Genomic DNA, 26494 nt, shown 5'->3' with positions numbered 1-26494 from the left:
CCAATGGCAGCCACCCCCGATCAAAGGTCAGCGTCAGCGCTGCGTGAAACCCCCACCATCAGTCTTCTGGCATGAATGATAGTTCGCTAAGTGGGAAAAGGAGTGGTGGGGATCCCAGGAGAATAATAGTAACAATAAAACCCCAGAGTTCTCTAGAGCAGATCACCACTAGAAAATTAGGTGTGCTTCTCTTCTTTCCAGTTCCTGTAGGGAAATACACATGCTCAGGAGAAGGGCAGGTGTGGGACTTGGTGGGGGGGGCGGGGTTTCTGCACTCACAAAATTAACCCAGATGGTGCACTTTATTGTTTGTGACATTAAGAGATGCACCAAATAGCAAACTGACAAGAGCTTTGGATTTAAGATTTTTAATGGAGTTCAGACTTTAAAATTTTGAATAACACAGAGGCTCCCAATACCTTGGAATTTTATTCTAAAATTCACAGTGGCCAAATTAACAAAGAATGGTTCATTTCAGCTATACCATCTATTTGGAAAACACAATTCTTGAAATTCCAAATTTACAGAATTTGGTAGGACAAGGGAATGGTGGTTGGCATGTGATTTATTCTCTATTACCAATATAGCATATATAGAGATAAATATGTAAAAATATATGTGTATATATATATACACACACTCACACATACTGTTCTGTTACTATGTATGTTCTTAGTTTGCTAAAGAACAATATTTTCATATGAATTTCTGGACAACTGACAGGATTTCTGAACTAAAGACTCTGTTACTATCATACATACACACACATGTAACACGCATACATACATACACATACATACATATCTTCTCTATCACATAAATTGTGAAAGTGAAAGTCACTCAGTCGTGTCCAACTCTTTGCGACCCCATGGACTATACAGTCCATGAAGTTCTCTAGGCCAGAATACTGGAGTGGGTAGCCTTTCTCTTCTCCAGGGGATCTTCCCAACCCAGGGATCAAACCCAGGTCTCCTGCATTGCAGGCAGATTCTTTACCAGCTGAGCTACCAGGGAAGCCCAAGAATACTGGAGTGGGTAGTCTACCTCTTCTCCAGGGGATCTTCCCAACCCAGGAATTGAACTGGAGTCCCCTGCATTGTAGGTGGATTCTTTACCAACTGAGCTATTAAAATAAACTAATCACTCAGCTAAATATTGCCCTAAAAACTGTTACTGACCTTATAATGTTTAAAAACAGTATAGTACAAGAACTAATGATTATTCTGTTTGTACATATATTTGCATTAGCATATATGAGAACATATAAAAAAATATGCATTCAATATCTGGCTCACATTTGAATTTTTAGGACACTGTGTAAAGTGTTTGGATGCTATTTTCATGAGTGATGTATTCCAATTTAATTAATGAAACAAACAACAGCCTCTTCCTAGCGAGCACAAAATGAATTGATGGAGCAGGAGTGACAATTCAGAGATAAATAATCCCAAAACCGCCTAATTCAGAGCTTCACAGGGATGAAAGAGTAAAGCATAACAGTGAGAAAAAGATTCCATTTCAGTGATAGGACAAATCCAGTATGCTATTCAATTGTTTTGCCATTTGTAGATATTTTTCTGGTCATTTCTTAACCTTCTAAACTTCTCTGTCACATATTTCCAGGTCAGATACCATCTTATTTTCACTACAGTTACTGGGTCACCAAGAGTTCTTTGTTGTTTTAATTCACAAAGTATTTTTTGGCTCTCTTCTCCCGGAATGGAAGTCAGACAACAATGACTCCCTGACACCTGAATTTCCTGGCTCTAGAGAAAGGACTACCAGCAGAATGTTAATCCACTTAAATCCATCTTTAAAAGCTGAACAAATGAAGTCAGTGTGGACTAAATCCCAATGCTATTTTAACATCATACCTGTCACACATTACTTTCCTTGCTTTTTAATGTAAACACATCTCTGGTTTTTTCCTTTTCTATATGAAATGATTTGTGTTTCTTGGCCTGCAAATTTGTATGTCTTGAGTGGATTCAAAAAACAAGGCATGTGCTTCCTTGCAAACTCCTTTACAATTTCTTAGTTCCTTTAAGCCTTTCTTCTGTGAAAGAAAGGCACTGTCAAGCAGAGGCGAGGTGTATGAACACTCCCAGGTAACATGCCTCGTCAAATAACCAGGAGGGGACTTCCCTGGTGGGCCAGTAGTTAAGACTCGCCTGCCATTACAGGGGACGTAGGTTTGATCCCTGGTCCAGGAAGATTCCATGTGCCGTAGGGTCTGCAGCCCGTGCACCACAACTACTGAGCCCATGAGCCCTGCAGCCCGTGCTCTGCACGGGGAAGACTGAGCACCTCAACTAGAGAGCAGCCCCCACTCTCCGCAGCTAGAGAAATCCCACACACAGCAATGAAGACCTAGCGCAGCCAAAAACTTAAAAAACAACAAAACCTAGAAGGAAGTGGGCTCTTAAGGTTTTAAGTGATATATATATTTGAATATTGAGATTTTTACTCATACAGAACTATCATGTATCCTATCATTTTACCTGGAGTACTCTGCACAGTTTTTATTATTATAACTGCTTCAAAAATCTTGTTGAGAACTGATGATATGTGATGTAGATGGTTAACCCAGACACCGCGATGATAAACAGTTTTCATGATATGGCAATCAAAAATTGGATTCCTTGTTATTTTTTAAACCATGTAACCCACACAACTCGAACTTTCTTTCTAATTTGTGATGTTAGGTTCCTTTGTCCTGCTTACATAGCTCGCCAAGAGTTTGCTTTGATAGAGTATAACTAACCCAAGAACATTGTTTCTACTACGAAATGCAAATTTCCCACAACAAAAGAATATGACTATAACATATGTTTCAAAATACGAGACAGTAAGTCCCTAAACTTTGAGCAGTTTAGTCTGAAGGATGAACAAAGGCCCTCAAAATACAATCAGGATCCATACTATTGAATTCTCTTAGAAGCTGCTGCTGCTGCTGCTAAGTCACTTCAGTCATGTCCGACTCTGTGCGACTCTGTGGGACCCCACCAGGTTCCCCCGTCCCTGGGATTCTCCAGGCAAGAATACTGGAGTGGGTTGCCATTTCTTTCTCTAATGCAGGAAAGTGAAAAGTGAGAGTGAAGTCGATCTGTCATGTCTGACTCTTAGCGACCCGATGGACTGCAGCCTACCAGGCTCCTCCATCCATGGGATTTTCCAGGCAAGAGTACTGGAGTGGGTTGCCATTACCTTCTCCTCTCTTAGAAGCTAGTATCACTAAATATTCTAGTGTAGGTGGTCAAGCCAGTAGCGGCCAGTCTTGGAGTCAATACACTTCAATAACTGAAATAGTCTGTTTTAGATGTAAGACTGCCACGTGAAGATGGCCATATTTACTTTGTCCCAATGTGGAATAAACAGCAGTATTTTCCATCATGTTTTCTTTTCTTTTTTTTTTTTCTAGAATAAATTTGCCTGATCTCAGGTTCTTATCCCCCTGAATTCACCTGCAAACCTAATGTTTATTTGAACTGAAAAAATACATTTAGGAGTCTGCCTAGACAATAAGCCTAAACCATGAAGTAGGAGATTTATGTAATTTGCATCCTAATTGTTCAGCACACTTTTTAGATTTAAATATCTAAACTGAACTCAAATTTAAACTTAGATATTTAAATTGCGAGAGAAACATATATTCTCTTCAGGCATCTGACTTTCTGATTTTATCCATTCTCTGATTTTCCATTCGCTGACTCTGTGACGCAGCAATTTCTCCTACTGGTAGATCTTTTCAATGAGGTGCTTTGATACACAGCAGTATCCTTAGCATGCTGATATACTTATGTAACATATGTTATAGTCATATTCGGTGTTTACTGGGCATACTTCACATAACCTAAACTGAGACCCAGTGAAAATTGGTTAGTGGCGCCCTTCTGCTTTGTTACTTTAAATGACAGCAACAGAAACAATGGCTCCAAAGTCTTGGGTATGATCACAGGAAAATGAAGGAAAAGACACTTGTTAAAGGCAGATGAGAAATAGAAGAAAGATCTTGAAAATGTGTCGCCATAACACCTGTTCAGTTTCTTCTTTTAAAAAAGAACATACCAAGAACTAAATTGATAAATTTAAGACTGGGAAGCTTTCTGCTTTGGTAGAACCTGTGTTGACATTGTGAAAATGAAAAAAAAATCATCAATATCATTATTTCTATAGTTAGCCCAGAACTTTGCAGAGCACTGAGGACCCCAAATCTCAGACACAGAAGCAGCAGAGGGGATGTAGGTGACGGTGGGTCAACACTTACCTGGCTCGAGCCTCCGCAGGGAGTGGCAGGTCACTGGTGGAGTGGCTTGGGGAGGCCGGCTGCCCAGGCGATGGACTGGGCAGGCTGTGCACTGCCTTTGGGGACCTTGGCACTTCACCGAGGGCAGAGTCTCGCCCGGAGAATGAGAAGGAAGAGGAGACCTCCCCTGCAAGGGGCAGGTCTCGGGCCAGCCCGGTGGCACTGGGCTCTTGACCGCGTCTTTGGTTTTCTGCATTGAGCAGCACCTCTGTGTCGGAAACACCGTCACTCCGGTGCAGGCCATAGTCCTTGGACTCAGCCACGCAGGTCCTGAGCCCCGAGAGCTCAGTCCTGGAGTAGGATGAGCCGGAGTCTCTGCTGGACTCAGCCGATCGCTCGCTTCTTACCCCCCTTTTCTCCGCAGCCTCGGGGTCCTTTCTGGACCTGCTGTATCGAGATGGAGTTTCAGAGTCTGCTTCCGGATCCAGGGTGAGCCCATACTTTTCTGCCAGCTGCCGTCTTCTCTCTGCTTTGTACCTGGCGATTCTTTCGGCTTTGGACTCGAGGCTCTGGGTGTCCATGATGCCTGAACTGTAGGGCGAGTCAGCATGGATGCCTGAGGTTTCTGTGCACTGTTTGGATCGAGTCTGCTTTTCTAGTGAAGAATCTGAAGTTTCTTCTTCTTCATTTGATCGACCTACAAGAAGATCATATATACAGAATTCAATCAAAGACATACATTTATTCTACTCTGCTATGTACACAATACACTGAGTGGCCAGGCTGTGAAGAACAAATTTCTCACCTCCTTGAGGTTGCCTACAATGATTTACCTGGGAGGCTGAAGAAATCTGAGGTCTGCAGGGAAATACATTAAGGGCTGAGATGCTCTGTGCACCACCGCATAAGCCATGTCAGGCATGGCCTCGGCTTAAAGCTCAACCTTGACAGCCTTCACTGCTGCTCAGTGTCATTTCCCCTTATTCATCTACTTTTCTGCTTTTGAGTTTAATATTTCATGTGTGAGGCCAGAGGATGTGTTCAGAGTCCTCTAGAAAGGATAACAGATATTTGAACTGCTGTAATTTGACAAGTGACAGAGTGTGGTTTCTCAGCATCTGATAGTAACTATAATAATAATGGGCCATGTCAATATCCGCCAGGTAGCAGTGGTCCTCTCTGTTAACAGAAGTGGCTTTTTCCAATTACACTATGCATGTGTGATGTAGAAAAGATCTACAATGAAAACACAGGAAAGTTAGCCCCCAAGTCACCAATAATCACTAATCTATAATCATCAGTAATAAATAAATGCATAATTTGCTAAACTTTCCTATATACTCTTTCTAGTCAATGATTGTTTTCTATATAACTCATATTTATATAACCTAATGTTCTACATAAAACATTTCCCTGCTTGCAAATCTTATTTTGAAGATATCATTTTTTAAGACTTTATACTATTCTATCCAACAGGCATTTTAGAATCAGTTTAAGTCATCTCATATTTATAGGCATTTAAGTTGATTCTAACTTTTAATCCATCTTATTTTCTGATTACAATTACAAAAGATAGTTGTGTAAAAGTAGAATTGCTTTATCAGTAGGTACCTCATTTTAAGATACTTGCTATATTGTCAAATTAATTTCTATAAAGTTTGCATCAGTTTACAATGAAACCTGAAATTTATGTTCTCTCACAAACACTGCTAATTAAAAAAAAATCACCTTTGAAAATATGAAAAAGAATGTGTATATATGTATAAATGAATCACTTTGCTGTACAGCAGAAATTACCTCAACACTGTAAATCAGCTATATGTAAATAAAAAATAAAGATAAGAAAGCATACTTGTAATATATAAAACTATAAATGAGAATATCAAGTAATCATATAATTTATTATCTATCTGTATCTGTTGTACTTCATTTTACACCGCTATTTTGGATTTATATAAATAGTTCCATATTTCTAAAAATGTTTGTTATGATGTGATGTTTCTCCAAAAAATTAAAAATTGCCCTAGATTACCAGGAAAAAGAGGATACATGCATTTTTCAGTTATTTAGTAGCCATTTTATTATCTTTTTCTCCTCTAGAATATCTGGTCAAACTTGTTGCTCTATATTCTTTTGATTCATAGTATCATTTTAATCAATTTATGTAAAATTTTATAGGTATATGAGTTCTTTATATTTTTCATGAATATTTCCAAATTTAATTTTTTGTGAAGTCTGTTGAAGATTGTCTTTGAAACACAGATGTTCATTATGTAGTCAAATCAACTGACCTGGTCACTGGTGATTTCTACCACTATTTCTGTGTTTTGGAAGTCCATTTCCATTCAACTGGACCTAAATATTCATTTTTGCTTCCATATTCTTAATTATTCTCTTATAATTAATGATGTGAGTCGCTGAATCTTATTTTTGTGTTGAGTAGGAAGTGAGGATCGGATATTGTCTCTCCCCACTGCCATCCCATTTTTCCCAAGACAAGTTTGTTAAATACTTCTTCCTGACCAACATGATGCTTACATGATCATATGATACATTTTATATACAATAGGATTTATTTGTGGCCATATATTATGGTACTCTGGCTGTTCTTGATTCATCATGTGTGTAATGAGAAAAAAAAAAATCTTAGTTCTCTAGTTTTCTGGCCATAGAAAACCAGAAACTGTAGAGACAAGCAAACTGATCACATTATGAAAGGAGACTAGCAACTCCCTCTGAAGAAGAAACTAGAAGACGCTGGCTATTAAAAGCAGTAGCACAGAGCAGCAGAACCTGGGCTGCAGACGGGAAGAGTAGCCCCATATATGCCATCCTCTCCTAAGGTCATGTGTGATATCTGATGCTCATACCGACATCTGAGAAACCACAGAAAAACTAAGTCACGTTTGACATGCTATTTAACAAGAAATAAATATATGATACATTTAAAATTACACCTGTTCAAATAATTTAAAGAAGATATTTGTTGCATAAACACAGAGTGAGACCCCTGAGCATGAGGTCCAGCTTTGCCCATCAAGTTCCCTGCTGCGGGCAGCTTGGCCCTGTGCCGGGCATCAGGGCATTCTGTTTAAATCCATTATATATAAGAGATGGCTGTCTTATTCAGCCCTTTCCCAAACAAACCTGAGGATCTCTGACAGCTGGGGCCCTGAGGAGATGGAGAGAAAGAGCCAGGACCTGCCCCTGGTGGGGCCCAGGCTGGGGTGGGGGAGAAATGACTGGTCATCAATTACTCAACAGTGGGGTCCTTTCTTGTCGTGACACCAGGGACCACACCTGGGAGGCACGGGGGAGCTGACGTGGGTGTTGCTGCTGGTTTTCACAAACACATAGCTTAAAAAACATTACAACCTGCACAGTTCACTTGTTGCAACATCTCCTTTTCCAGGAGTGCTGGATAGAAAATGCTGATGATAGGGAATTCCTGGTGGTCCAGTGGTTGAGAACCAGCCTGCCAGTACAGGGGACATGGGTTCGATCCCTGGTCCAGGCACTAAGATTCTACATGCTGTGGGGCAACTAAGTCCATGTGCCACAACTACTGAGCCTTCACGCCTTGAGCCTGTGCTCCACAACAACAGAAGCCACTGCAAAGAGAAGCCTGCCCACAGAAACTAGAGTGGCCCCCGCTCACCACAAGTAGGGAGAACCTGAGAAGCCACGTAGACCCAGCACAGCTATAAATAAATAAAGTTAAAAAAATTTTTTTTTTTTAAAGGTTGATGAGAGGCCTGCGGGCCACAAGCTCACCAATGTGCGGGCTGGCCGGGTCTGTGGCACGCATGTATCTGGGTGTGTCCTCCTCCAGCAGGCGATGAGTCACCAAGCCCGTGCAGCTCTGCAAGAGGATGGGCTGCGTGTCGGTTTCAATTCCTTCTAAGCGCCGGGCAATTCTTTCTTTTCTGCACGAGACACCAAACAGAGGCAGTGAGTCAGGGGCATCGGTTTCTCCACGAACACTGGTTACTGCTCAGCAAATTCTTCTCCCTCTTCATTAAGTACAATGAACATCTTACCTTTTCATTTCTAAAAATTCTTTCCTCTTTGGTTCAAAGATTTTTCTTAATTCTGCAACTAAAAGAAGACAAAAAAGAAGAAAAAGATGATCCGGTATTTAGTTGTCATGCATTCATTTTATTCATTCATTCACACATCTATCTTTGGAACTCTGTTTATGGCTCCCTTGCAGCAGTGATGTACAAAACGGACATAGTTCTTGCAGACTGTGTAATAACAGGGGAGGTAGGTGCCAAATGAGTAGGTATGTACGCAGACATAGACACAAATACACACTCACACGTACGTGTCACAGGTTGGTCTAAGAAGTAATACCATGAGAACAAGAGATGGAAAAAAGAAGTGAGCTTATTTCACCCAGGAGAACCAGGGGAGGCCTCACCAGTTTCTCTTTAGGTTTTTCTCTAGTCAGCAGAAAGCTCACTATCTGGTTTTTAGTTTTATATAGTATTTTAAACTTTCCATCCTGCAAAACGTCAAACATTTGCAAAAGTAGAGACTGGAGGACTGTGAGTGCCATGGCCACCAGCAGGTTATACCATGCAGAAGCTCACAGCAGTCTGGCGTCCCATCACTGAACCTGTGAAGATTTGCAACCTCCTTCCTGCTCGGGTTTCTAAGGTTACATAATGTGGTACACCTTCTCCAATACAGTTTAGATTAACCTAGTTCCTGTGCCTCCCCTTCCAAGCTTTCACTGGGAGGAAATGTTAACATGTTTCCTTGCTGGAATGTAGGCGGATGGTAGAAAGGTGATGACCCTCACTCCCCTGGGCAACAATGGATGATCAGACAAACATTTTGCTGATCTTGGGAGGGTCTCATATAACACTGACCACAAGGATATTTTTATTGAGAGGCCACAGGTTTCTGTGGAAATGGCCAAATTTGGTAGAGAAATTCTTCTTGCCTCCTCCTCAATCCCATGAATTCACAAGGGCTCCTCTGAGCTTTTCCTGCTGATGTCCCAGGAAGAAAGGAGTGGTGATAGGCCCGGGGCCCATGAAACATCTGCAAGGCTGAGTCAAAGCAGAAGCTCAGAAGAAGGGATATAAACGCTTGGGATTTAAATTGCAACTGCTTCAATTTCCACTTGAAAATTGGAACTTCAATTTCCATTTTTTAAAGTGGCTATTTTTATTTTTGGCCACATTTCGTGGCTTGCATGATCTTAGTTCCCTGATCAGGGATTGAACCTATGCCCTTAGCATTGAAAGCATGGAGTCCTAACCACAGGACTGCCAGGAAATTCCCTAAGTGGTTCTTTTTAGGAGTCAAAACCATGACTTTTAAATTGTCCTTTGATTGTGTTCAGAGATACCAGTCATGTTTTTATTTATTAATTTATTTTTAAATGACAGCTACCTTAACAGTGGGCTGGACTGACATTTTAACAAGGATAGTTGGCTTCACAGGTATCTCTGTCACCAGTGGCCTTCCCGGGAGTAGCTAAGAGCAAATGCTCACAAGTAGAAGACCACAATCCAGTGACAATGGTACCTCCTGCCTTTGGAGGAAGTGTGGCCTATCACTGCTTCCCAGTTAACAAACGAGCTCTCACGAGATGGTGGTGATAAAACTTTCATGGCTGGTAGCACAGATTCTGGAGATATTTTCAAGGATAAGTACCAATGAATTATTTAAAACCCAAAGTGGAAAACAGAGCTCTATTTTTCATAAAACTGCTCCAGAAACAGTTGACACCAAATTCCAAGGACTCTGGGAGGTTTGTCTTAAATCTGTGCCCCAAACCCATAACTGAGAAATGGAGCGTATGAAGAGAGTCTGAGTGGTACAACGACATGTTGCCTTTTCTCCTGAATTATTTCAACTAGGTAGATTACAGTCTGAAAGTGTGTGTGCACTCTCAGTCGTGTCCGACTCTTTGCAACCCCATAGACTATATAGCCTGTAAGGCTCCTCTGTCCATGGGGTTTCCCAGGCAAGAATACTGGAGTGGGCTGCCATTTTCCTCTCCAGGGGACCTTCCCAACCCACGGATGGAAGCCTGGTTCCTGCCTTGACAGGCGGATTCTTTACCACTGAACTACCTGGGAAGCCAAATGTGTGTATCCCCCTTACCAATTCATATGTTAAAATTCTAACCCCCAAAGTGATGGGATTAGGAGGTGGGGCTTTAGGGAGGGATCAGGCCCCGTGCTCATGAATGGGACTGGCCCTTTAACAAAGAAGCCCCACAGAGCTCCCAAGGGCTTCCCCGGTGGCTCAGACAGTAAAGAATCTACCTGTGATGCAGGAGACCGGGATTCAATCCCTGGGTTGGGAAGATTCCCTGGAGAAGTAAATGGCGACCCACTCCAGTATTCTTGCCTGGAGAATTCCATGGACAGAGGAGCCTAGTGGGCTATAGTACATGGGGGTGCAAAGAGTTGGACACGACTGAGCAACTGACACTTTCACCACTTTTTCACAGAGCTCCTGCGCCCCATCCACCACGTGAGGATGCCATGAGAAGTTGGCAGTCTGCAACTAGCAAGAGGGCACTCGCCAGAACCTGACCATGCTGTTGCCCTGATCCTGGACTTCTAGTCCCCAGAACAGTGAGCAATAAACTTCTGCTGTTTATAAACCATCTGAATGAAGTAAGCCCGAACAAGCATAAAAAATAAGAATGCGATGCATTCGGAGAGGCACACGATGTCCACTCTGAAAAATTAAGTTGACTTTTCTGGTCCTCATTTGCGACTGAAAATCATTTTTATCTCATTAAAACTTGAACATTTTCTATAGAAGTTGTGCACCTGAAAACATTTAAAGAAAATCCAGCAGTACAGTGAAAAAGATAAGCAACACGCTCCATCTTGACATTATTTCCCATAATCCGGAAGGAAAGGTCAACTCATGGGGAGTTGACACACATATAACATAATTACTATAGTATATCTATTCCACAGATAACACTTAGGTTGTGTAAAAGAGAATGACTTTTTATTTGTCTATGTATGTTCGGTTGTTATTTTGTTTCTTTCATTTTGCTGGTTTAAAAAAATTTTTTATTTACATATAGTTGATACACAAGGCTGTGTTAATGTCTGCTGTACAGCAAACATATACATATATTCTTTTTTATATCCTTTTCTATTATAATCACAGGATATTGAATACAGTTCCCTGTGCTATACAGTAGGACCTTGTTGTTTATCCATCCTATATATAGCAGTTTGCATCTGCAATGGCAACCCACTCCAGTACTCTTGCCTGGAAAATCCCATGGACGGAGGAGCCTGGTAGGCTGCAGTCCATGAGGTTGCTAAGAGTCGGACACGACTGAGCGACTGCACTTTCACTTTTCACTTTCATGCATTGGAGAAGGAAATGGCAACCCACTCCAGTGTTCTTGCCTGGAGAATCCCAGGGACGGGGGAGCCCGATGGGCTGTCGTCTATGGGGTCACACAGAATCGGACACGACTGAAGCGACTTAGCAGCAGCAGCAGCAATCCCCAAAGTGGGGAAACAGTGGAAACAGTGTCAGACTTTACTTTTTTGGGCTCCAAAATCACTGCAGATGGTGACTGCAGCCATGAAATTAAAAGACGCTTAGTCCTTGGAAGGAAAGTCATGACCAATCTAGATAGCATATTCAAAAGCAGAGACATTACTTTGCCAACAAAGGTCCGTCTAGTCAAGGCTATGGTTTTTCCTGTGGTCATGTGTGGATGTGAGAGTTGGACTGTGAAGAAGGCTAAGTGCCAAAGAATTGATGCTTTTGAACTGTGGTGTTGGAGAAGACTGTTGAGAGTCCCTTGGACTGCAAGGAGATCCAACCAGTCCATTCTGAAGGAGATCAGCCCTGGGATTTCTTTGGAAGGAATGATGCTAAAGCTGAAACTCCAGTACTTTGGCCACCTGATGCGAAGAGTTGACTCATTGGAAAAGACTCTGATGCTGGGAGGGATTGGGGGCAGGAGGAGAAGGGGATGACAGAGGATGAGATGGCTGGATGGCATCACTGACTCGATGGACGTGAGTCTGAGTGAACCCCGGGAGTTGGTGATGGACAGGGAGGCCTGGCGTGCTGCGATTCATGGGGTCGCAAAGAGTTGGACACGACTGAGTGACTGAACTGAACTGAACCGAATCCCCAAAGCCCAGTCCTTCCCTCCGCTTCACCTCCTCCCACTTGGTAATCAGAAGTCTGTTTTCTATGTTCGTGAATCGGTTGCTGTTTCATAGGTTAGCTCATTTGTGCCACATTTAAGATTCCATGTACAAGTTGTATCACATGGTATTCTTCTCTTTCTCTTTCTGACTTACTTCACTTAGTATGATAATCTCTAGTTGCACTGAATGATGTTTTATTTGAACTGTGAATGCAATTCCAAAGGAAAAAAAACTTCAGATGAGCACTTGTAGTACTCCCCACCCCCACTGAATTTTGGTCAGGTATATTCTAAAGCACTGTAAAAATAAAAAGCTAGTAAGAAAGCATGGAAGTCGCCCCTACTGGGGAAACACGTGGTCACTTCATGTCTTTTGTACAGAGTCCACAGACTGCTCTGTCACTGCTCCATCTTCTGACTGCCGGCCCTGAACATAGTTTATTCTTATTTATGATCTCCCAAAAGAAGGTTTCCTTCCTTTAAAATTTTTATATAATTTCAGTCTCAGAGAAAAATTAAGACATTTTCCATTTGTAAACATTTGTTACTATACTTATTCTTACCCCCCTTTTCTATCTCCATATGTATATTTACATGTAAATATATATGAAAATATGCATATATTTATGTGTATATACACATGGATATAGCACTTCCCAGGTGGTAAAGAACCTGCCCATCAATGCAGGAGATGAGTTGGAACCCTGGGTTGAGAAGACCCCCTGGAGAAGGGCATGGCAACCCACTCCAGTATTCTTGCCTGGAAAATCCCATGAACAGAGGGGCCTGGTGGGCTACAGTCCATGGGGTTTCAAAGAGTCGGATGCGACTGAGCAACTGAGCACTGTGAGCACGAATGCACACACATTCTCATATTCACATATTAATTTTTCTGAACCATTCAAGAGTAAGTTGCAGCCTGATGCTCCTTTTAACTCTAAATCCTTCAGTGTCTCTTTCCTAAAAACAAGGGATTTTGAAAAATTAGACTCAAATGCCATAATTCAATTGATGGTATGCTGTGTCATATGTATAAAACTAATACATGGTTCAGAAAATAGCAATATTCGTCATCATAAATCCAGATAGAAACTAGCACAGCTGGTCTAACTTCTGTTGCAATAAATTTTCAAGTGCACTGAGACTTGTATGTACACTAAATTATCCCTTGCTAAAATCCCTGTGATTTTAGTCTGCTGTCCTTGTCTAAGAAATATGAGTTCTATGACTCTATTTCTTCAGCAATTTCTGACGGGACTTGCATTGGTCATTTTCCAAGTAAGGCAATTTAAGAGGATTTGACATCAGGGGCTATAATACTTTATAAAACTATTTAATTTGCCTCATATATTTTGTAATAACGTATAATAGCAATACGCAGGGTAATTTGGTCTGTTAGGTGCTTTTCTTGGGAAGCATGGTTTCTTCAATTAGCTCTGAGAACAGGCTTTCTGGTAAAGTTATTGTTGATTTCAGTCCCCCAAGTCTGAATACAGTAGAATCTTCCAAAGAAATATAAGTAGTGGGGGGACTGCCAAGAACAGCTCTCCCCCTGCCTGCATTTGATACCACGGGCCAGGTCCAGAATATTCTGTATGCTGATCTTTCTTCCCCAGGAGTAATCCACTTTAACTTTTACACTTGGATGGCAGCCACTAATACAAAGACCAGCAGCTTATAAAATAAAATCATTACAAACCTAGAGGAAAGAGGGGGAGGTGTGATGGCTATCAGAAGGGTTTTTGGGGGGATAATGAAAATGTTCTAAAATTGACTCTGCTGATCAATGCACGACTCTGTGAAGCTACCAAAAGCCACCAAACTGTCTACTTAAAATGGATAATTGTATAGCATACGAATTATATCTCAATGAAGCTGTTAAAAAAAAAGTAGAATCATATATTTTGTCCATTTCATAACTCCTAAATGGAAAATCTATTTTAATAGGATAAGCTTTACACTGGTAAAGGGTTTTAATCCCTTGATTACTTGTTCATGATACATGGGTAAAGGAAGTTCCTTAGAGAAAAATCAAAGACCATTTAAAAGCTCAATTTCACAGAAGCATAAATCCCATCACTAAATGAACAGGAAGAAGCTTCTGTAAACTTATAAACCAACATGAAACTCCATGACATTAAAACTCATAATCAATTCCTATTTTTAACTTGCTATTACCAAGAACTGACAGAATACTGAATACATCTGTTAAGGTGGAGAAATAAAAAGACTTCAGGTAATACCTGCGGTCTTTCCAAATGTATCTGCCCAAATTCATAAAGAGTAAAGACTATGAAATAAATCTATGGGAATTAAGATGAAATTCAGGGAAGGAGGGATACTAATGCTTAAGAAGTATGTTTGAAAAACCTTGTTAATTTAGAAACATAAATCTGGTGAGTACATAATCATCTTTGATTAGGGAAAATCATGATTTTTAATGACCAATTATGATAATGTCTAGTAAAACTGGTTAATAAGTTTATACATTTTAAAATTGTTATATGTAGAGCTCTGAGTCATTGAGCTTTGAGGAATCTAGCATCTGACATTGTTCTTAATTTTTTTGATCTTCTTATTTATTATTCACTAAGAGAAGGAAAGGGGGGACAAAGAGAAGAGGAAAACTTTAGCTTTCTGTAACTTTCCATAATCAGTCAAATCTAAACTGCTGCTGATATCAGTTTGTTCATTCTTGCTCTTTGTTTTGATCACCTTCATAGATTTTTACATTTGGCTCGGGCTTCCTTGGTGGCTCAAATGATAAAGAATCAGCCTGGAATGCAGAAGACTTGGGTTTGATCCCTGGGTCAGGAAGATCCCCTGGAGAAGGGAATAGCTACTACCCACTCCAGTATTCTTGCCTAGAGAATCCCACAGACAGAGGAGCCTGGTGAGCTATAGTCCATGCGGTTGCAAAGAGTCGGACATGACTGAGCGGCTAACCCTTTCAGTTTCACTCAGATTAAATTGAGTCTGTCTTCTGAAAGAGTCTTACAAATTGGAAGGACTTTTCCATTTCACACCTGGGGTTCCAGGTGGGAACCCGGCTCATAGGTGTCCTACCCTTGACTTGAACAGTTAATGAGATCACAACGCAGTGCCTTTCATTTCCAGGTACCATGAACTATCAGAATTTTCTTCCTCATATGAAATCTCACCTGCCTTCTTGTAATTCTACACATTCTTCTTATTTTGGACCGCTGGAGCAAAACAGAACAAGACTCTGTTTCAGTTGACAGTTTTGTTAAACTTAAAAATTGAAAAATGTCCCTTCTTGAAGTTGTCACCACCAGGTGACTCAAATCCCTGGGGTCCTCCTTCAAGCATCCATCCTCATAAACCTGTGTCCAGGAGTACGACTGGTTCAGTTCCTGCGGATGCATGTAAATTTGTCAGTGGGACTTTTAAAATTGATTTTGTTTCTGTTAAGAGAATATTTTTTCTGGTCTAATTTCGTCTGGGCTTGATATCATGATTTACTGCTGCTATTTTTGGTTTTTATGTTGTTTTTTTTTTTCAGGATAGAAGAAAACCCCTGATCTTCCACCAGAAATATTTCTTTTTTTAATTTATTTTTATTGAAATATAGTTGATTTCCAATATTCCAGGAGTGTAGCAAAATGATTCAGTTTTATATATGTATGTCTGTATATATATATACACACACACACATATATACATGCTCAGATTCTTTCCCATTATAGGTTATTATGAGATATTGAATACAGTTTTCTATGCTAAACAGTAGGTCCTTGTTGTTTGTCACTTTTATATACAGTATGCTGCTGCTGCTAAGTTGCTTCAGTCGTGTCCGACTCTGTGCGACCCCATAGACGGCAGCCCGCTAGGCTGCCCCATCCCTGGGATTCTCCAGGCAAGAACACTGGAGTGGGTTGCCATTTCCTTCTCCAGTGCATGAAAGTGAAAAGTGAAAGTGAAGTTGCTCAGTCGCGTACGACTCTTAGTGACCCCATGGACTGCAGCCTACCAGGCTCCTCCGTCCATGGGATTTTCCAGGCAAGAGTACTGGAGTGGGGTGCCATTGCCTTCTCTGATATACAGTATAAAATCTTATAATTGATAGGATTAATTATAATTAATTATTAATGAATCCCCAACTCCTAATTTATCCCTCCCCAGCTTTCTCTTTGATTGCCATAAGTTTGTTTTCTAGGTCTGAGTCTGTTTCTGTTTTGTAAGTTCATTTGTATAATTTTTTCAGATTCCATGTGTGAGTGATATATGGTATTTATCTTTTTCTCTCTTTTTTTTTAAATCCATTCCTCTGCTGATGGACATTTAGACTGCTGCCATGTCTTGGCTGTTGTAAATAGTGCAACTTTGAATGTTGGTGCGCCATGTATCTTTTCAAATTAGAGAACTATATGTTTTCTGGGTATAGGAGTGGGATTGCTGGAAAAGCTGTTTCTTCTGAAGCAAGGTTTACACAGCTCATTTGGGATAAACCCAGTTTGTGAGCTGGTACTCCCCTGAGTTAGTGTTACAGTTGGTAGAAACAAACATCAGGTAATGCTCGTATTATTCCACGTGCAATACTAGAGGTAGAGGGCTGGTAGCTGATGCGAATATTTGACTGCATGTACATCTTAACCAAAGTGTGAATTCACAGATGTGATTGGATAAGAAGAGAGACGTTTAAGATGCACTTTACACTGCTTGCTCAGTGTGTTGCCCAGTCAGGAGCTGAAAGATATCCTAGCACTGGAAAGCCTCAGGGAGCTGGAAGCAGTGGGAGGGGGTGGACAGGAAAGAAACAGGCAAGTAAGCAGAACTCATCACCCTTGGAGAAGGTGAAAAGTAAGAGAGAGATGAGGTGAGGCTGATTCTAGGACTGCTCTCTTATCCTCGGTGCCAGCCTGCAGCAAAAACTTGAGGATGCCTAAAATGAAAGGAAGGGACTCATGGTAAGGTGAAGTCCATCTACAGAGGAATGGATAAAGATGTGGTACTTATGTACTATGGAATATTATTCAGCCATAAAAAGAAATCGGATCATTTGTAGAGATGTGGATGGACCTAGAGACAGAGTGAAGTCAAAAAGAGAAAAAGAAATATTGTATACTAATATTGTATATGTGGAATCTATAAAAAATGGTGTAGATCATCTTCCCTGCAAAGCAGAAATAAGAGACACAGGCATAGAGAACAAGTATATGGACACCACGGGCAGAAAGGTGGAGTGGGATGAATTGGGGGATTGGGATTGACATATATACACTCAGTTCAGTCAGTTCAGTTGCTCAGTCATGTCTGACTCTTTGCGACCCCATGGACTGCAGCACGCCAGGCCTCCCTGTCCATCACCAAGTCCTGGAGTTCACTCAAACTCATGTCCATTGAGTCAGTGATGCCATCCAACCATCTCATCCTCCATTGTCCCCTTCTCCTCCTGCTTTCAATCTTTCCCAGCATCAGGTTCTTTTCCAATGAGTCAGTTCTTTGCATCAGGTAGCCAAAGTATTGGAGTTTCAGCTTCAGCACCAGTCCTTCCAATGAACACTCAGGACTGATTCCTAACTAGTAAGAACCTACGGTATAGCTCAAGGAACTCTACTCAGTGCTCTGTGATGATCTAAATGGGAAGGGAATCCAAAAGAGAGTGGATCTGTGTAGAGCTGATTCACTTTGCTGTACAGTAGAAACTAACGCAACACTGTAAAACCACAATATACCAATAAAGAAGAATTTAAAAAATAAAACTGTGACAAAAGAGGTTATTTAATTAAGGTTGCTTTCTTGATGAGGCAGAAAGGGGCACAGAGGAGAACCAAGCTGGAGATTAGGGAAAGAGTTCTCCAGGAAAATTAGATAATACATTTACACACTCTAGATACTGGTCGACCATCTAGAAGTCTTACCTTTAGGAAGGGCAGCTAAAAGCTGAGCATCGATCCTTCTTTTGTGGTTATCAAGCTGTTCTTTGTCTTCAAGCAAGAACTCTTTCTGAAAGCTAAAAATGATTCCATTAAGAAAATGTTTATAGAACAGTCTTTTGGACTCTGTGGGAGAGGGAGAGGGTGGGATGATTTGGGAGAATGGCATTGAAACATGTATAATATCATATATGAAATGAATCACCAGTCCAGGTTCTATGCACGATACTGGATGCTTGGGGCTGGTGCACTGGGAAGACCCAGAGGGATGGTATGGGGAGGGAGGAGGGAGGAGGGTTCAGGATGGGGGACACATGTATACCTGTGGCGGATTCATGTTGATATATGGCAAAACCAATACAATATTGTAAAGTTAAAAAATAAAATAAAATTTAAAAAATAATTAAAAAAATAAAAGAAAATGTTTAAAGTCCTTTTAAACCCAGGTATCTGATATGAACTGAGATATCACAGAACATAAAAAATTATGTTACTACTGTACATAGTTAAACATGTGTGTATAGATTATAAGTAAAATAGTTTATTTGGGGGAGTTAATAGGTAGCTTTTTTTCAATTATTCATGGTTATATTAATATGATTTTTGGGTGCAACTAAATAATTACATCAGCATAGGTGGCAGGGGGTGGGAGGGATGTGAGGGTATGTGTGGCCTCTGGTGGTAAAAACATCACTGCACTAGGAGATGGATGCCTCTGTTCAGACTGACAACCTCTTCAAGGGCCACCAGTAGCTGTGCAAACTTGAACTAATCACTCGACTTCTCTGTGCTACAGTCTTCCTCAGAAAATCAGTGACTTGTGTAGGTGATCTACACGCTGTCTTCCGCTGTTGAAACTAAAGTAACAAACATCTTCAATCAAACAAAAATCAAAGAATGGAGAAGAGGTGTGAAAGGTTCATGAAAATTTGTCCAGGGGAAAAAAAAGAAATGGGACTTCCCTGGTGGCCCAGTGGTTAAGATTCTGCCTTTCCAATGCAGGGGGTGAGGGTTCAATCCCTGGTTGGGGAAATAAGGCCCTGTATGCGGTGTTGGTACAGGCTTACCAACCAGCTCCTTGCTCTGCCCACCATTCCCAGCCTCCCAAAGCACCCGTTTCTTATACCTGCTGGTGGTGTAAATACTCCCCCCACTGCTGCTCTTCAAGCTCCCACAGGACTCAGCAATCTCTAAGTTGGAAGGAACATGGGCACACTCACCAGGGTGCGTGTGTATGTGTGTGTGTGCAAACACACCCCTGGGACCACTGTTGTCTTCGGCTTACAGATCAGGAAACTGCCCAATGCTTTGGCCAAGGACACACACGCGGCAAGAACAGTATGCAACGTGCAAATCTCCTTCTGCTCTGACACTGTGCGCACGCACCTGGCCCAGGACTTGGAGCCCACAAGTTCAAGGCCTCCAGGGGAATGCTCCTGGAGTGGGCAAGACCAGAGCTGCGGCCTCAAAGGAAGAGAACAAACCTAGGGAAACAGGAAACTCATCTTCCCCAACAACATGATCACCTCCAGAGAGGTGGTGATAAACCCGTAAACAAACCCAGCACCAGCCTGACCTTTCCCATGGATGGTCCCGTCTGTGGCTCCGCCCTGCAGGGGTGTGTCCACAGAGGCCCAAGGGGAGACTGAGGAAGCGCTGCCGGAGCTATGAAGGGGGCGTACCAATCACTTAGATCCTAGATACAAATTAAATTTCAAGGATTGTCTGTATACTCCAAAATATTGCCATCCCATCTTCCTAGAACCAAGCTTATCAGAAACCCTTAGTTACTGCTTATAAATGTGGAATGCTTATACTCGTGAACAGCAGTGCCATATATTCTTATCAGTTAATAAAAAGTCTTGAGAATAAGTAGGCTTTGAAAACCACACTCCAGGTGGCTTGAAAATCCTGACACCCCCTGCTCAGGTCAAAAACTTGGAATAAGCACTGACTTCTCAATAGGGAGAATCCAGTGACGGTTCTCAGTGTTTTTTCATATGATTACATCATACCATCATAGAGGTATGATGTAATCTAAACTTAAAACATTAAACAACTGCAGAATGGCACCCTACTTAAGGAGTGACATGCTATCAATATTTTAATTGACTATTTAACCACTTGAAACATTCCAACAAGTTCTGTACTTTCTTTGGGAAACAAAAATCTCAGGAAGAAAATTCTATATTACAAGGAATGATGCAAACCCTGAAGTATTCAGCTCCAGACCACTGGAGCACAAATATTATCTCCTATTTTCAAAACTGAACATCTGTGTTTCTATTTTCCCCCTTTTATCTGCTCATCAAAAAGCTCAATGAAGCTGCTTAAGGAAGACTAAAAAACTACCCTCTTGTTAAACATTTTACTGAACTTGCACAGAGTGGGGTTCACAATCCATCACCCTACACCCCTGGCTTCACACGCATTTCCTTTCTTGAAACAAACTACAGATGTGTCTGCATTGATGGGCACGACAGCCTCTCACGGGTGGTCAGAAACCATGAAAACCATAGCACGTTAGGGAAATCTCTCCTGCCTCTTCCCATGGCTGACTGTGAATGCTGTTTCCTCCTCAAGTCTCTTTCTCCAGCTGCCTTCCATCCTGGCTAGTCTTGCTCCTGGTCTGGGCCTCAGTTTAAGGTCATCTCCTTAAGGAATAATGCTGTGACCCCGTGTCCACCTACTAGCACCAAATCTACACTATGTACCTCTGTTTATTCTCTGATGTGACCCTGTTTTCCTATTTATGGAACATATTACAAGTGTCTCATTTTAACTTGCTGATTTAAAAAAAAATACTTTTAAAAATCAATAAATGTACAGTGAATGAATTGGCTCTAATAAAATATTTCAAATATTTACGACAACTACTCTGAAGTATTTTTTTTTAAGATTTTATATTTTTGATGTGGACCATTTTTAAAGGCTTCGCAACACTGCTTTTGTTTTGTTCTGGTTTGTCTTTTTTGACCCCACAGCATGTGGGATCTTAGTTACCCAACCAGGGATTGAACCCACAGCCCCTGCCCTGGAAGGTGAAGTCTAAACCACCAGACCACCAGGGAAGTCTCCTGAAGTATTTTATGTATACACTTTACACACTGTGGATATGATGGGGCAAAGAACATGACAAATACTGAGACTCATTAGAAGAGCATGTATTTAATAACATCATCCCTTCCTCCCTTCCTTCCTCTCCTTCTCTTCTCTTTAAAATAACATATAATTGGGAAAACATCGCTCATTACCTTTGCCTACCTTGCCCGTATGTATGAAAATATGTGTATGCTTGCATGTTTATAAAGTATTTTTCAGGTCTCCATCCTCAAGGTAAAATTTTCTTACTGGAATCCACATGGCCACCTTTATACTTCTTTCTTGCTGTTAATACCTCTCTCTCCAATTTCCTCCAAGTAACTACTAACCTCTGACTGCTAACCAATGACTACTAACCAAAGATGACTACCAACCAACAATGTCTAGTAACCAATGACTACTAACCAATGAGGAAGTAGATGAGCCATAGGAAGAATAAGGAAGATGGGCTGGAACCAAGGACTCTGACTTGGAATTGTCACAAGAGTTGTGACGGATGCAAGTTTCCCCAAATCAATACGAAACCAGACTGAGACAAGTCACGCCTCTATCCTGGACTTCTGACACGTGAGGGCACCAGTCAGCAGTGAAAATGCAGGCAGGACGCACTGGTGAAGCAATCTGGACCAGTCACGAATGAGCAACTCACTTGCTCATCTAATGGCTGGTTAAACACTTACAAATGTCCTCCCCCACAGCCCTAGCGCCACTCTCCTTTCATTCTCTGAATCAAAGGCACCCAAAGCAGCATCACTGGGGGAGCCCAAGCCCTGGATGCCGGACTGTGTCCCTCCTCATTATCAGCTACATGTGGATTAGGGGGTCTCTGCCCAGACCACCTCTCTGGGCCTTGGTGGGTTGCCACAGCTCCAGTAAAAGGTGGGATCCTCTATTACACCATGAAACTGTCTCTCCATATAACTAAAGTATATGCAACAGTCTTCATTTTGGGGAATTAAAATTTTTAAAGCTTCTAATATGAATACAATGGGGCTTTCCTGGTGGCTTAGTTGTAAAGAATCTGTTTATCAATGCAGGAGACATGGGTTCAATTCCTGGGTGGGGAAGATCCCCTGGAGAAGTGGCAACCCACTCCAGTATTCTTGCCTAGGAAATTCCATGGACAGAGGAGCCTGGAGGGCTATAGTCCATGGGGGTCACAAAGAGTTGGACATGACTTAGTAATTCAACAACAACAACAATATGAAGAAACACCTTTAATATGTTTTTCGTCTCCTCTGAAATGGAGCTCCCTTCTTCATGACTAATTCTTTCATACTTCTAGCTCTTTCCTCTGCTTCAGTGATCCAAGAAAAGATTGCCCTTCATGCTTCCATGATAATTTTTTTTAACATGTCCCATTAACCTACTTAAATGCCCAGCAAGACAATAAAAGGACATTTTATTAAAGTGAGAGCAAAAAAATAAATAAATAAATAAAGTGAGAGCAGCCTATCCTGCGGTTATTATCTTCTATCTTTTTTAAAAAATGGGATGTCCTAATAAGGAACATTCTGTTCCATACCGTGAAGGGCTTCCCGATAAATAACTCTTCTACTGAAGTTTAGTTACAAGACAGGGGAGGGAACATCCCTGGTGGTCCAGTGGTTAAGACTTCATGCTCCCAATGCAGGGGATATGGGTTTGATCCCTGGTCAGGGAACTAAGATCCCACAAGGCCAAAAGAAAAAACAAACAAACAAACAAGGGAGATGTAATCCGTTACCTCATGTCCCCAAGTCTGGTGTCTGGGTAACTAGATTTCTCTGAAGGAGGCAGGTACTTGTATTTCCAGCCCATTTTATATTTAGGGCCAGAGCCCGGGGGCCACTGTTTTAATAGGCGTACATGAAATACCACCACTGTTTCAGAACCGCTGTGTCCCTCTGAGTCTCTCTCCTTGAATTGACTGACCTGCGCTCATACTTCATACTTTCCCTTGAAAAAGCAGCACTTTCTGTCTCCTCTTTTTTTTCCCCTGCTCTTCAGTTCAGTTCAGATGCTCAGTTGTGTCCGACTCTTAGCAACCCATGAATCGCAGCAAGCCAGGCCTCCCTGTCCATCACCAACTCCCAGAGTTTACCCAAACTCATGTCCATCAAGTCCCTGCTCTTAGTCACCTATTAAGTCTACAACAGCTAAACCAACCTGCTAGTGATGTATTCAAAACAAAGTTGCTATGATCTGAATGTTTGTGTTTCCCGGAATTCATAGGTTGAAATCCTGACCCTCAAGGGTGAAGATATTAGGAGGTGGGGCTTCTGGAAAGTGATTAGGTCATGAGAGTGGAGCCTTCATGAATGAGACTGGTGCCCGTTCCAACAAGACAGGATGCAAGACACAGGGCAGTGGGCAACCTGGAGGAGGGTCGTCACCCCGTGACAGTGCACCCTGACCTCAGACTTCTAGCCTCCAGGTATGAGAAATAAATTTCTAGCCACTTATAAAATAAATTTTATAAGCCACTCAGTCTATGAGAGTGAACAAATTAAGACACAAGCCTTAGCTTCTATTAAAAAGAAAGCAAAGATGAGAAATAAGGGAGATTGTATCGAGTACTAGAAGAGTAAGGTTTCATGAGTCAAATAAGACAGCCTTACTGATGACCATGCCTCCTCACTGCTCTGGTTTACCTTATACTATTAATAAGATCTGGATGAGATTCATCAAAGTTTACCCCATCCATTGTGTTCAGAAGGTCAAATCTAACATTCTCAAATGCAGAGCCAGGCTTGCTTGACTAGGGCACTGCTGACACAACAGCTTATCCCAATGTTTTGAGATGCAAACTTTTAAAATAAAGAAACAATGTCTTATGTCATACATTAGGAACAAAAGCATCTAAGTGGAATGAAGGGTAGATCTGGGTTGTAGCCTTCCTGCATAATAAAGTGGATGCTGAAATCCACATCTCTGTGTGTTCAGAGACCATCATTTTGTGTCTCCACTTGAAAATCTCAAAACCTGTTAGGGACAGCCATCTGTGAGGCTACATCGGAAATATAGCTACCTTATTAGGCACAAAGTTTAATTTTTCTATTATCTCACCTCATTGATGTATGTACCACGGAATTTTAGCATATCAGGTACATCAAATAGGTACCCATAATATCCTGCAGCCAATGGAATTGAAGGGCAGAAAGGTTAAGAGACCAGGCAACTTGAACTTACCTGGACAGGTGAGTGGGTGGATGGGTGGAGGGAGAGAAGTAAGGGGAGAAGAATGGGTCAGAAGGAAGGGAAAGAGGGAGGAAGAACAAGACTAGATCCTTTCTTAAAAAACTAAAAGCATATATGTGGATAACTGATTCACTGTGCTGTATAGCAGAGATTGGTACAACATTGTAAATTAAATATACTTCAATTAAAAAAAAAAAAAAGAACAACAACAAGCCAAAAGCTCCCTTACTAAAAGGATAGATTGCAAAAAAGGTATCATATCCTTAGAGGCAGATATAAGAAAGAAACGAACTTGTAAAGAAAAGCCCTTTACAAGTTTGCAATTACAGAGATACCAATAGGCCATTTTGCAAATAGTTCCCATGTGTGTGTTCAGTCTGGCTCTTTGCAGCCCTATGGACTGTAGTCTGCCAGGCTCCTCTGTCCATGGAATTGTCCAGGCAAGAATACTGGAGTGGGTTGCCATTTCCCACATCAGGGGATCTTACTGACCCAGGGATCGAACCCATACCTCTTGTGTCTCCCGCATTGGCATGGGGATTCTTTACCACTAGTGCCAGTACAAAAAGCATCTTTGCTGGCTGAGTGCACTGCTAAGTCAGCCTGCTTCACATGTTTTAATAAGTTAAACTCTGGAGAGAAAATATTTTTTTTTAAAACATTTAAAACTCAAGGATTAGAAATTTAGGAGAATAATTTCTAAAGCTCCTACAAATCTTTGAAACTTAAGATTTCTTGAGCAAAGACTTCTTTACCTTGGAACTTTTCTTTGACACGGGAATCCAACGAGGCTTAAGTTTTTCTTGTTCAAATCTAAGGGGAAAGAAATAATGTAAGAATGAAATACCCACACAGTAACTTAAAACCAAAAAAATAAATAGATAAACTCCAATGGGGAAAAAAATTCTTCACGCTCCCTTTGAGACCATTTAAGAAAAAGGAAACTGTGAACCAGAAATATGAATATAGAAAATACAAACACCTTTAAGCATCAAACCCCACCACATGCATTTTACTTAGGAATTGTTTTGTTTTGTGTTTGGTTAATAGTAGCCAAGATACTTCATGGGTTAAAAAAGAATTCTGACATAGTTCAATACTACCATTTAAATTCTCTATGGTTACAAGAAAAACTCCAAAGCAATTAAATACTGAAAAACATAGCTATTATCCTCAGGGGCAAAAAAGGAGAAAAAAATTAAACAATTTTGGTCCAGGTAACCAGAAAGGTTTAAAATCATCACTGCCTGATATGTTTGATGCTTTTAAAGAAGGCACAGCAGGAGTTGGGGTGCATGAGGGGTTGATGAACAGTGGAGGGGACACTTCAGCTGTGTTTTTATTGACTTCATTAAAATCTAAATGATAATGACACCTCAAATTCACTTATTTATTTTTGAAGACAAGACATATATTACATAAAGACAGCTGGTAACAATCACATCCAGCAAAAACACACATCCGAGTGAACTGGTTAATGAAAACCAGGCACAGGCAAATTTATAACCGGCTTTGGGTAAGTAATCTGTTTTACAGCTTTTGGCATAGCAACTGTTTGTCCACCCAGAAAACCACAATTAGACCACTTACAGAAATTTCTTCCCCTATGGAAGAGCCTTTTACTGCTTAATATTTAGGGGCAGAGCTTGAGGAAAAGGACGTACAAGATATACCAGATGCTGACATGTCATTACCTATCAAATACATTCCGAATCCTGGAATTTGGAAATTCGGACCAACTAGAGAAACACAATACAAAGATATAATGCCAATTAAACATCTAGGCTTTTTGGCTAATGACACAAATATCCTTGTTATGTGCTTAGAAAAAGAGAACTTGGTTCAAAAAGCTATCAAATATTGCAGAAGCAAATTCCTAAATGTGACGCCTCAGTTGTCCAAATC

The 26494-nt window shown here is 41.1% G+C and overlaps 1 protein-coding gene across 15 annotated transcripts in view; it reads right to left on the bottom strand.

Annotated features, from left to right (window-relative positions):
• The window catches only part of SVIL (supervillin), a 255989-nt gene that overhangs the window by 84935 nt on the left and 144560 nt on the right, over positions 1 to 26494 (bottom strand). For all 15 annotated transcript variants that reach the window (XM_070381838.1, XM_070381836.1, XM_070381840.1 and 12 more), the window contains 5 exons: positions 25345 to 25402; positions 18293 to 18384; positions 8287 to 8344; positions 8021 to 8172; positions 4268 to 4943 (listed from right to left, as the gene is read on the bottom strand). In XM_070381838.1, the coding sequence (XP_070237939.1) occupies positions 4268 to 4943; positions 8021 to 8172; positions 8287 to 8294 (836 nt within the window). In that variant the 5' untranslated portion in view covers positions 8295 to 8344; positions 18293 to 18384; positions 25345 to 25402. The remainder of the gene's footprint in view (positions 1 to 4267; positions 4944 to 8020; positions 8173 to 8286; positions 8345 to 18292; positions 18385 to 25344; positions 25403 to 26494) is intronic.

Source organism: Bos mutus, chromosome 13, assembly GCF_027580195.1.
Source record: "Bos mutus isolate GX-2022 chromosome 13, NWIPB_WYAK_1.1, whole genome shotgun sequence".
Lineage (NCBI taxonomy): Eukaryota > Metazoa > Chordata > Mammalia > Artiodactyla > Bovidae > Bos > Bos mutus.
Note: the sequence above shows the minus strand (reverse complement) of the source record. Positions and strands in the feature narration are given on the sequence as shown.